Genomic DNA, 12,531 nt, shown 5'->3' on the forward strand with positions numbered 1-12,531 from the left:
TATCAAAATATAATAGATTAGAGAAACCAAATTGATGTTAAAACTCAGATTTAGAGGGTGAGAGAGAGTGAGTGGACTTGTAGTGGAGGGGAAAGATCTTGTGGTTGAGGGTAGGGGTGGTTGTAGGAGAGGGTGATAGTTAGGGAGTGTGAGGCAGTAACGGAGGGGAGAATAAGCGATAAGAGGAGAGGGGCCGATGAAGGTAAGATGGAGGTGATTGTTTATGAGTGTAACGAGAAGGAGGAGAAGGGGCACAAGATGAGAGGTGAGGTGACATGATGGGAAGTTGGGCATAAACATTTTGTTGAAAATACTTTTAAAAGTAAGATTTATATTGAAAATCAGATTCCTCGAGAATTTTTGGTAACAAATACAGATAAAACACAGTGGTAAATTTGTAACTGAAATTCTATTAGAAAAGTGTGTCTTTATATCATTTTTCATTTTTAGTTCATAATAAGTAGGTTGAATGAAAGGTAGATGAGGTGAGTAGTATTGTTCACGTTAAACTTTGGTTGGGTGAAATCAGTTTTATCTAATATCCGCCATGGCGGTATTTTAGCCTTCCACCATAGCTAATATCCCACCATGTTCCACCATTATTTGTCTCTTGTATGGAAGAACTTTGGCTTTCCACCATGACCCACCATTCACAATTAACAATACTGGGTGAAATTCATGTCAGTCATAGAAATATACCAGATTTTAATCTTTGGTCTGTTATGTTTCACTTCTAAATAAGTACCAAATACATAAAATAAAAACTCATTCTATTGTATGCGACAAATGCTACCTTACTATCTTACACGGTCCACAAACAAGAAATACCACAAATCCAAAAAGATGAAAATGAAACACGAAAGAAGAATGAGATCTTTTCATGGCCACAAGTTCTCGATGTCACTTAGGCTCGGTTCTATGGTTGGTCCTGGGGAGTTATGGGCGACATTAGATTTCTCTTGTGTAGGTTTTGGGGAGTTATGAAAGGCAACAAACTTCTCTTGTGTAGAATTGTCTTGTGTAGGCCTATAGCATACCCCTTTCCAATGAATTTCTTCCTGAAATCAGGTAGAGACAATATCTAAGGATTTTCCTAACAAAGTACAAAAGATGATAACATGACATGATTTTTGTGACAGCGAAAATATATATCAAAGTTCACCTCAGAGTTGTCATGGAGAAACCGAACAGTGAAGATGCACTTGCAATCTGTCGCATCGTGTAGCCTCCTCTGGATTCTTACTACACGAGCATCAAAGTAGAGGCCATAATCACCCCTTTTCTGAGAAACACCAATAAAGGCCCAAAAGAGTACTAATAGTTAGGGAAATTCTAGAGGAGCTTAAAGGCCACAAAAGAAAATCAAAAGCCATTATGGTTTATATGTTAGAAAAAATTCATGTGACTTTGCAAACATATCTATCATGTGGCCACTGGAGACGCAAATTAGGTAAATAAATTGTAGTGGAATAAAAGGGGAGAGGGTCCCTTACCAGGAAACATAGTACAAGATCTCCATCCTTCACCTTGGGACACTCTGAAGGTTCCAACGGGATAGATCTCTCTCGCATCTCGTTTTTCACATTCACCCACTCATCCTCCACCTTGCCAAAACCAACATATCGTACAAGAACTTCCTATAATTTGTATGTGACAAGATCAGTTAAATTTTAATCGGTTGTCCACAATATCCAAAAAATGAATCCACTGAACCAGTACATCTATCATAAGACGGTAGGATAACTTACAGTATTCAAAGGTATGGCAATATATGTTGCATAATGCATATTTTACTTTTCTATTCTTTTTTCAATGAATAAACATATCCTGATCAATACCATGAAATTACATTTAGAGACCATTCACAGATGTATTGTTTACATTTCTTCAGTGATGCCAAGGTAGTTCCACCTAAGGCATTAAGCCAAGGTGCCAGAAAGACCATCACCTTTAAACGTTTTTAATTTTCTTCTGAGCATACTTTCACACATTAGCAAAGTGTTTTATCATTTTGTTCTTTAACTTAAAAATAGAACTTGTTTAAGTGTTTGACTCAGATAATAACTCGTTGTAAAGTGGTCAATAGTGTATAAAAGATAAGTAAGTTTGGATAAATAAATTTATGCTAAAACATGTTACATTGATTAAAATTACATTGTTATCAATATTTATTTTTCGTTTCCACAACATTAGACTGTACTTTGCTCAGGAAAATTATTTTTTGTGGTTCTTGCCTTAACTTGCTAGATTCCACTATCTTTCACCTTTTACTGCTTAGTTTTCCATTGCATAAAAACCATCAGAGGTTTTTCTATTCTTGACCACCTTAAGCAGACCTAATAGGTTATATACACTATGGCACATAAAACATGCAAGTTTAAATGAAGGAAAAAAAAAGTTTCATAGAGTTTTCACAGTGTTTTAAGCACAAACCAAGAGAAGAAATTATAACATCTTGTCTACTAAGTGTGTGTCAATTTCAATATCATTCACACAGTTAATAAGTGAGCAGCTCTTGAAGATAAATACTTCAAATCATGCAAGCATAGCAAGTGCGACGTGAACAACCAATCTTTTGTTGATTAATGATTATATATTATAAAGAAAATGTCTCAATTTCTTACAGACCGAAAATAAAAATAATAATGATACGATAGAATCTTACAAGTTCGCCAGCCCTCGAATATCTGAAGTTTCGACACATTGCAACATCATGCCTGTACATGGAAATAAATATGAGAGGTTGGGTGCACAGCCTAAAGAAAAGTAACAATGAAAGTTTTCTTTGTAATGAAGGGGAGATGTTGCTTGGGTTTTTTCCCTTAAAGGGGGAGGGGGAAGATATCACCTTCAATGTTGTTCATATTAGAATTCACAAACATAAATTAGGCCACACCTTTAATATAATATAACCCAAGAGTTAACAAAAAGCCACATTGCATATCATTGCTAAACTCAAAAGTAAAAATAGTCATAATGCTTAATAAGAAGCCTATTTCGCACCATGCTAAGTCTTTCTTAGATCTTGCTTCAGACGCGAACACGCACTCTGAAACATTTGCACTTCGTTTACCTGACATTATGATGAAAATGTTAATGATAATGTGGAAATTTTAAAGACAGGTTAATATCAGAACATGATTGTTATTAGTTATGTATTGCTTATCATTACATCTTAAAACCTATTGAAATTAGTTTAAACTTTATATAACTGTTATAATCATCATTATTTACGGTATATCATTATTATTTTCTTAAGAGGTCTCTTTCATCATGTCCCAACAACCATGACATGGAATATGAATGCTATGAGCTTATGAACTTACAATTGCACAACTTATAAAGCATAACACTATTAAGTACAAACTACTGCATCAAGCACTCATTGAGTTTCCACTAAAAGGAATCAAGAAACGTAATTTGGCTGGAAGAAAAATGGTGAAAGTAATTATTCAAAAAAAGCATATGCATACTACATGAATGATACTACTTGAGCATGTAAGATTTTCTAAATGAAAAATAGAAATTACTTTAAACAAGAAATGTTATAAAATGAATGAAATTGAATTGCTCTATCTAAACAGGGGATTTTATAATTTAAGGAAACAAGAGATTTTATAAATCAAAGAATTTAATCGATGTAACAGAATTTTCCAATGCGTTACCCAAACAAGGGAAAAGGAAAACCTTCTAGAACTGTAGAGCTTTCATTTCTTAAAACAGATTTATTTGAAAGATCAACAGCTTGATTCATGGTGTCTGCAGAAGCAATTAATCCTGTGGCTCGTTAAGCTGATTTTGGAACCACTGCTGCACCTGAAACCCAGTAAAACCAATGCACCATTATCATAGTTGCTCCATAAATTCTAAAAGGTGTATAAATGATAATAATGGAAATGTAATAACCTGTTCCTTCGATATGGAAGTTTTATTCAGAGCACTGTTTAACGAGGAAAAATCAAAATCAAAGCAGGTTAATTATTCAACTACGGGTTTCAGGGGAAGGTGAGTGAATGGTGATGACGGCACGATCTGGATCTGTATAGAGGATGTGGCGGTGATGGGAAGATTGGAAAAGGGAATATGGAGCAGATGTAGTCTGATTCGTACAGAGAGGGAACAATGGTGGTGCGTTTGGGTAGAGAAAAGGAACAATAGTGGCGCTTGAGTCAGATCGGTGTTGAAGAGGGTTGATGTGGTGGTGTTTTAAGATCGGAAAAGGGGAATGGTGCAGGACTGGGTCTCGTAGGAGGAAGATATGGTGGTGATGGAATATGAGATGGTGGCTAGCGGCTCTGGTAGAAGTGGCGGCTGGTGAGGGTTTTAAGAGAAAATGGGTTTGGAGTAGAAGAGAGAGTTGAGGTCTCTGCTAGGGTTAGGGTCGGCTCTCCATTGCTTGGTGTTATATTTGAGGCTTGAGGAGGCTTAAATAGAACTAGGGTTTTACCTAAAATTACTTTTATGCCCCTGCAACCATTTTTTTATTTTCCTTATTTTTGTTGAAGCAGTTTTCGTTTCTCGTTTTGGGCTTTTGGCCCTTATTCTTCATAAAGTGTTTTTAAAAATTCTTGAGTATCTGGAAAGAATACACAAAGTTATGTTTAAAGATATGACCACGGGAAGATTAAATTCACCTAAAATTTGAATCAATTTCCTGGCAGAGATTCTCATAAAGCGCATTTCCTCCCAATTCATTGTAAATTTCCTCAAATTCCCGTATCTGTGAATGGTGATGGAGCATATGAAATAGATGAAGTGGGAAAAGAAAGACTTAGCCATTGCATGTCGAATGCGATACAATGTAGAGCACACAAGGACATTCAATTACATATATGTATGTATAACGAATGTGAAACGAAATGATTCAAGAAAACATACTCTCATCCCTAGTGAACAAAAATCACCCGATCAGTAAAGAGCTTCGGAAATGGAGGATCACATAAGCTTAATTCAACCATCATTTCATTCAAAGGCTCCATAGAAATCAAGGAAAGATGACTACGCAAAGACTTGTCAGTGTCACCAAAAAGTTGTGGAGGAGGAACGAGATTGAAAATACAAAGAACTAGATATAACGCACGAGTTTATTTATATTATTTCATAATATTTTATAAAAATTAATATAGTGTAATTTTTTTGTTACTAAACGGAAGAAAAAAACAACAAAACAAACTAAGCTACTGCATCCTACATTAGAGAAGCAATCAAACTTGAAAACGACTGCCTCCAAACATGTCGCGGCACACCTTCTATTGAAGCATAAAATAATTGTGTTGAGACATGTGAATAAATAACATTAGAGTTTTTGGGTATTAAATTGTTCATATTAGAGTTGTCTTTCTGTAAATAATTAATAATACTATTAATTAATTTAAATTATTAATTTTTTACAAATAAATATATTTCTTACTTTTTAAACATTTCACCATTTTTTCCCAATTTATTATTGATAATTAATATTATAATTATTTTTAATTAAGACTCAGTAAATTATTTTTTTATAAGAATCTAAAATTGACATTAATACTTATGAATTAATAACATATAATAGTCATCAATAATTGAATTTATTACTATTTTTATTAAAACAAAGTTCAAGTGAATTTTAAAATTATATATTTAACTTTCTAGTTAATATATATTTTTTATACGTGAAAATAGCAATAAGTTTTATTTGTTGTTTTTATTAAATATATTAAATTATGTTTAATAATTAAAATTAAATCTAATTATTTAATTTTAATCCATAAGAAATTGGAAAGTTTTATAATTTGTTATAAATTTAAAAATTATTATTAACTATCTAATATTGTGATTAGTGTAATGGCAGTCAATTTAAACTATTATTATTATTTAAAAATTCTCTCAATTTGTAGTTAACAATTAAAATTTTATTTTAAATGTGAAAAATTTCAAAGTTTAAAAATTAGTATTAAAATAATGAATAGTAAAGTGGATGTAGTTTTTTATTTTATTATCAAATATACTTAATACAAAAGAAAATTTTCTTTGCTCAATGTATTTAATGCAAAAGGTCAAGTTTTCTTTAAATATATACTAGATATAATACTCGTGCGTTGCACAGGTTCGAACACTGAACTAGATATTTAAAAAGTTTAACTACCTATCATTTATGTTACACCTTGTTGGTGAAGTTATGAATTTTGATGAAGTTTCCTTTATCTTGTTAAGAAGATTCTTTATAAGTCCTGATTTCTTTGCTATTTATGCAGATTTTAAATTTCGGTCTGCAACCGCAACTTAAAGGGGTTTTTAGTCGTTGCAAGATAACTTTGCTGATTTGTTGAGAATTGGAAATGATCAAGATAGATTTGAGTTTCATATTCTTCATGTTTTGTAATTAGGAAAGTTGTTTCTTGTTTTTGTTTGCTAGTGATGATGGTTGCTTGGTAGTGGATTAGTTCTTAAATTGACCTTAACACAGCTAGAAATCGTTAATCACATTCACATGCACTGTTGCTATTTTGGTACTTCAAAATAATTAGAGGTTTTAGAGTCTTGATATAGAAATGACGGTTGAGTTAGAACTTACAAGTTGTCCTTTTTGTTAATTCTCTATATTTTCCTTTTGATATCGTTAGTTGCTAAATGATTGGTTGGAAATTTCCGGATTAAGTAGAAAAATGACTCAAATGATATGCTCATATGTGAAAATGCTTTACTTATTATGACAAGTATTGTTAAATTTGTTTGTTTTGCACAGATAGCGAGAATGATGGGCGGGAGGAAGAGGTTGCGACATGCGTCTACTAGTGAGGATCCAGCGGATTAACACGAGCGCTTGCATGCTTCTACCAGGCGCGGCGACCATATTGCATCCTCTCAGGCGGTAGAGGCTTCAACACCGTCTCCAGCTCCGTCAGCTACTCCGGCCCGGGCTCCGTCTGCTTCTCATGATGCGGCTGAGCTGGATCCTACTCCGATGTCTCCGATGGCTGAGTTACCTCGTCAGGAGACATCTGGCGAGTCTTCTTCTGAGCCTAGTGGCGAGGAGTCTTATTCTGAGGCTAGTGGTGAGGAGGAGGAGCCTCTTATTCTCCAGGAGGAGATTGATGCTGCTGATGTCGTGCCAGAGGATGTGGCACAGGGCGGTGTGGATGACCTCATCTAGAGGGTGGCACCGTTTCCCGGGGGGCCTGAGGATCTGTCGCTTCTTGCGCATTATCCCGACGACAAGGCTCCTTGGACGTGGCAGACACTTCTACGCACAGACCCACGGTACGATGACCGTCGGACACTGAGGGTGGCCACTGTTGGGGGGAAGGTATGGAACCTCCCCTGTGATAGCGATTCAGAGGCCCATACACATGTACGACAGCTGCTGCAGCAGACGGGTTTGTATCACCTGCCTTGGTGCGGGTTACCGGAGACAGACCCACCTCTCATACTGGCCCTTGTTGAGAGATGGCATGAGGAGACGAGTAGCTTCCACATGCCGTTCGGGGAGATGACTATCACCCTGGACGACGTGTCAGCTCTTCTCCATCTTCCCACGGGGTCGAGGTTCTACACTCCGGGCAGGGGGGAGCGAGATGAGTGTGCAGCGCTCTGCGCCCAGCTCCTGGGAGGACCTGCTGCTGATTATCTTGTTGAGTTTGAGGCGGCGGGTGGCCAGAATATCCGGTTCCTTACTATGAAGGCCATGTATACGTCTGCTTTGGATGGTATGTCTTAATCATTACTTTATTAAGTTGTATTTATTTTTAGCGTATTATTAATAACTGTTAACTTAATTCATTTCATTGTAGAGCACCGCTTTGAGGATGCTGCTAGGATCTGGCTGGTGAACCAGCTTGGTGCCACCTTCTTTGCCAGCAAGAGTGGGGTTACCACACTACTGTCTACTGGATCGGGATGCTGGAGGACCTCGGTCGCGTGTCGGAGTACGCGTGGGGTGCGATTGCGCTGGCATCGTTGTACGAACAGCTTAGTCGTGCGTCCCGCAGGAAGACAGCCCAGATCGGAGGGTTCACCTCCCTCTTGCTGTCATGGGCGTATGAGTACATATCCAACAGCGTCATTATCAGGACTGAGGTACCCGGCTACACACAGGACCAACCTAGGGAGCAGCGGTGGTCCACGTCCCGAATCTCGCATTCCGGACTCGATGAGAGACGAGTCATGCTGGATGAGCTTACATTGGATGATATCACATGGACCCCATTTGAGGACCATCGGGCTGTTCGACTGCGGGATCCCAGGGTCCTCTATTCCGGCTACATCAGGACACCTTACGACCGGTCTGTGAGCCGACATCTACCGGAGAGGGTTATGCGCCAGTTTGGCTACATCCAGGACATCCCTCGACACCCCTCTGAGATCCAGACGACGGGGTCCCTTGCCGAGACCGCAGATGCTGCCTATGCTGAGTTTGAGCCGCACCTCCGCCCTTAGGGGATCCCTACTACATATCCGGGAGAGGCGGTGGAGGGTTACATGAGGTGGTATAGCAGAGTGTCCAATGTGTTCATCATCCCTGAGGATAGGAGGGAGGAGTTTAGTGCCGTGGTAAGTTTGGATTCTAAACTTGTATATTATTTTTATCCATTCAATTGTGATTTTTGTTAATGACATTTTTTTTGTATATTATTTTTATGCAGTCTGCTATACGTAGGGGTGTGGAGTTGTTGGAGCAGTCACTGGAGGTGCCAGGTGCTCTTGCTCTAGGGACACAACCCTGAATCCTCACTGAGAGGGCGCTCGAACTCTTTCGACGGACTTCCTTCATTGGTACCCAGGGAGTTGCCTTTTCTGCTATTCGAGGAGCCGCAGTTGCGGGAGGTAGAGCTCGTGGAGGCAGAGCTCGTGGAGGTAGACCCCGTGGAGGCGGAGCCCGTGGAGGCGGAGCCCGTGGAGAGGGTGATCCTGGAGAGGGTGTTCGTGGCGGTAGAGCTCGTGGACTCAGAGGTCGTAGGGGGCGGGGTCGGGGAGAGTGATTTTATTACTTTTGTTATGTGGGATCCATTGTTATGTATATGTTAGGACTCTTTATGTTATGTTATGACTCTTGCCTCTTTTTATTTACATGTGTTCTGTTTTTAGTCTTAATATTATGACTCTTATAATGAAAAAAACAGTTACAACGACAACATAAATAATCCAAAGCATGTAATAATGCATGACAATAAGTTAAACGGTTACACAACCAAATTAAACATAACCAACACGGAAAACAAAATTATTCCTCTGTGATATCGATGAAGTCATGGGGTCCGCAATCTTTTGGGAATACCTTCACTAGGTTGGGCAATGTTATATTAAGATAACAAACAGTTCCTCTAGGTGCAAACACAGCAACCTGCAAGTAAATTGCATACTTTAATCAAACCATGCTTAGTTGTCCAAAAAATGAAGCAAGCTTCATGTTTAGGTTCTAGGGGATAGACCTTTTGGAGAACGAGAACAGATCCAACAGTTATGTCATTCGCAAATTCACTGTGGGTAAAGGCCTTGCGATGGATGCTAGCATCTACAGCACCCGTGGGGTCCTACATTTTTGAAATCTTTTGAGAAGTAAATAAGAACGGTTAGAGAAGGGGGACCAAAAGCAAGGCCTTACAAAAGCAAGGACAAGACATACCTTGAGGGTAACTTTCGCATCTCCGAACCCATTGGGAGTGCAAGATTTGATAACAGCAACAACATTCTCCACCCTCTCAACGTTCGCTGTCAGAGAGCCCAGCGGAGTGGCAATTCCCCACTCTTGCAGGGCTGATAGCCAAGCATGTGAGTTGAAATCAGGATCGGTTTCGGTTGATCCGTGATCTAGCACACGCCTCACGATTTCCTGGGTCGGAATGAGTGGTGTGTTAGGGGTGGATCTACGGGCATACATGGCAGCTGGATGGCGCCAGCCGGGCCAGGAATGAGAGGACGAGAGCTGCCAGAATTGTTGCTTTGACGTTTGCAATGGCGGACGAATGGATTTGGGTCTTGTTCCATTGTGTAGAAAGAAGAGTAAGAAGAAGAGGCAAGACACAATAGACAGGAAGATGAGGAATGAAGAGTAAGAAGAAGAGGCAAGACACAACATAGATTTATAGCAGAGCAGAATGATCAAAAGATTTATGGTGTACTGGTGGATGGTAGAAGTGTGGTTGGGGCTGGTGGTTTAGAGTAATGTCACGGTTGGTGGTGGAGGGTAATGAAAATAATAATGACAAGACCTTCAAAATGAAATGTTAATGACAAGAACTTGATAATGAAATTAAATGACAAATGAGATATACTATTCAACGTACATCAAATTAACATTACCAAAAGTACACGCATGAACCTGCCAATCTACGATGATGTCTAAATGGTTGTCATTAACAACAACCTGTGGATAAGGGCCACAAAATTAAAATTACAGAGAGTTTACAAATTAATATTACACAATACAAGAACATTCAATATGTGGTGATGTCCACATAGTCCGCATGACCACTAAAAACACCAAGCCAAGCTTGGAATTGTGCAGCGTACATGTCTAAACGTGGACCATATGGGTTGCGCCAGTATTTGGAGGCAAGATCAACATGCCAATCCCACTGGGGAGCCACAGTCGGCATAGGATGTCCAGGAGTTAATTGGAGCTGCATTTTAGAGAATAACCATAAAATTAGATAACTTCAACATACAAAAATTAATCGACAAGCTAGTAGGCAACTAAAATATTAGTGTATTTGGTCAAAATATACCTGTACCCAGTGATTTGTCACATGTCCAATAGCTATAACAATATGCGCATCTGGTGGACCGGCTCCTATCAGTGGAAAGTATGTGTTACAACCCATAGAGGATAAGGATACGAGAACCAATTGGTACTTTGTGGCAACAAGGTATCCCATCTCTGGCAGTTGAAACCATTTGTCAGGGGTGGCCGGGTCACCAAGAGGAAGAGTGAGTCGTTCATGTAAGCCATAAACAACATTTGTGCCCCACATCCTATTATACATTAACACATTGGTCTCAAGTTCTTCTATCAATGAAGCCCTAACCCAAGGCCAACCGTCCTGACTGGCGGAATGCCCCAGTAATGCAGCAATGGATCTATAGCCACAGTTACCATCATCCTCAACATCTGTAATTGTGTCAATATATGGATGAAGAAAGGCTGGAAAGTTACACATGAAATGGCTTGTATCAGACTTCTTCACACGCTTCTTCCTCTTTGCTGGTTGTGAAGACTTCTTTTCCTCTTTAATCTTCTTGTCAGTAAGTTCAAACGCTGAAGGATCACGAGTCAAGGATCCTATTGCTCGACCCTTGGGTGGTTTGCTCTCCTTCAACTTAGGAGTGCGGTTGGACTTTATCCGAAGCTCAGGAGTACATAGTGTACTGCTTTCAGGACAATATATCGCCTGAAGCTTCCTCCTTACCATACTCTGCCCTCCAGTATCCAAAGAATGAAAATAACATGTTAGTGCCTCAACTTTTGGGTGCATCTCTCCATGGTTTAGTCCGCAAATATCTGAGCTGCCAGTATCTGCAACAGGTACATGCTCCCAACTTAGGCTCTTCCAGAATGGATGAATGACCTCGTACGGAATCCTCTCGTAATCTGTAAGTTCACAAACATGTCACATTGAATCACAAATATAAATAATTGGAAGTAGTTGACAGGAGAGTGGTTGACCGGTAACCTGCAAGTTGACAACCGCAAGGTAGTCCATGAGTCTCTCTCAATAAACAATCGCATCTGCCGCCGTAGGACTGAATTCTTGTCAGTTCAGCATCAATGAGTTTCAAGCATTTGTTTGACACAAATCCCCTAATATTTGTGTAGAAAGGGGTCTTGAAAAGGTGATCAATTTTATTCATACTGCGCTCAAACGATGCTACTATCTCAGTGTGACGATTGATGGTCAAACTATGCGACGCATCCCATGATGTGGCCAGGTCACCCTTACTGTTCCGCAACATCAACTTCAAGCTGGCATGTGTACCTTCAGCCCTGCAAACCAACAACGCGCATGTAAGAATTAATACTGTAATAATCTATGAAATGAAATACATATAACAAGTCATAACATAATTTTTGTACCTGTTACTTGTTGTTGTTCCAAAATGCATCACATGATTTGTCCATGCCTTGGCAAATTTCTGCTTGTGGACCAACCATGTAGTAGATCAATAAGTGGCAAATTTCAACTTGTGTTTAAGCTTGCACATGTTAAACAATTCAATCCAATGAGCTTCAAATTCTGGAACTGTTGGAGCATCTACCAATTCGGCCCACTTGTCCATAACCTCTTGAGCAAAATCATCCGTGCCAACATACTCTTTGCACTTTGCCAAAACACACTTGTTGATGTGCCACAAGCATAGTAAATGGGTAGTGGTGGGAAGGCTTTGTGAAGCAGCACTCAATAAGGCAAGATCTCTATCCGTCACAATCACTTTAGGCAACCTGGATTGGTCGGAAATTAGAGACTTCATACACTCCAATGCCCAAATGTAGTCCTCTGTGCCCTCACTACCAATGTAGCAGAATGCTATTGAGTATGTTTTATCCGTGGAGGTCAG

General features: G+C 39.2%; 2 protein-coding genes across 2 annotated transcripts; both read right to left on the reverse strand.

Moving 5' to 3' along the window:
- Positions 1-878: 878 nt before the first annotated feature.
- On the reverse strand, positions 879-3,754 carry LOC130729429 (protein SAWADEE HOMEODOMAIN HOMOLOG 1-like). The gene is made up of 6 exons (XM_057581193.1): positions 3,688-3,754; positions 3,004-3,073; positions 2,666-2,717; positions 1,494-1,637; positions 1,163-1,282; positions 879-1,058 (listed from the first exon to the last, which is right to left on the reverse strand). The coding sequence occupies exons 1-6, from the start codon at positions 3,752-3,754 to the stop codon at positions 879-881; spliced, it is 633 nt and encodes a 210-aa protein (XP_057437176.1).
- A 6,495-nt stretch (positions 3,755-10,249) lies between these two features.
- Positions 10,250-11,135, reverse strand: LOC130729437 (uncharacterized). Its single transcript, XM_057581206.1, has 3 exons — positions 10,704-11,135; positions 10,434-10,598; positions 10,250-10,342 (listed from the first exon to the last, which is right to left on the reverse strand). Exons 1-3 carry the CDS (start codon positions 11,133-11,135, stop codon positions 10,250-10,252), a joined length of 690 nt encoding a protein of 229 aa, XP_057437189.1.
- Between the last annotated feature and the right edge of the window lie 1,396 nt (positions 11,136-12,531).

Source organism: Lotus japonicus, chromosome 1 (genome assembly GCF_012489685.1).
Source record: "Lotus japonicus ecotype B-129 chromosome 1, LjGifu_v1.2".
Lineage (NCBI taxonomy): Eukaryota > Viridiplantae > Streptophyta > Magnoliopsida > Fabales > Fabaceae > Lotus > Lotus japonicus.

Coding starts and splice junctions, on each gene's coding strand:
- LOC130729429 (XM_057581193.1), bottom strand. CDS start 3,754: ATGAATCAAGCTGTTGATCTTTCAAATAAATCTGTTTTAAGAAATGAA. Junction 3,074..3,687: donor AAGCTCTACAGTTCTAGAAG/GTTTTCCTTTTC, acceptor TCATAATGTCAG/GTAAACGAAGTGCAAATGTT. Junction 1,638..2,665: donor ATTCGAGGGCTGGCGAACTT/GTAAGATTCTAT, acceptor TACAAATTATAG/GAAGTTCTTGTACGATATGT.
- LOC130729437 (XM_057581206.1), bottom strand. CDS start 11,135: ATGTGTAACTTTCCAGCCTTTCTTCATCCATATATTGACACAATTACA. Junction 10,599..10,703: donor TGACAAATCACTGGGTACAG/GTATATTTTGAC, acceptor TCTAAAATGCAG/CTCCAATTAACTCCTGGACA. Junction 10,343..10,433: donor TTAGTGGTCATGCGGACTAT/GTGGACATCACC, acceptor CCTTATCCACAG/GTTGTTGTTAATGACAACCA.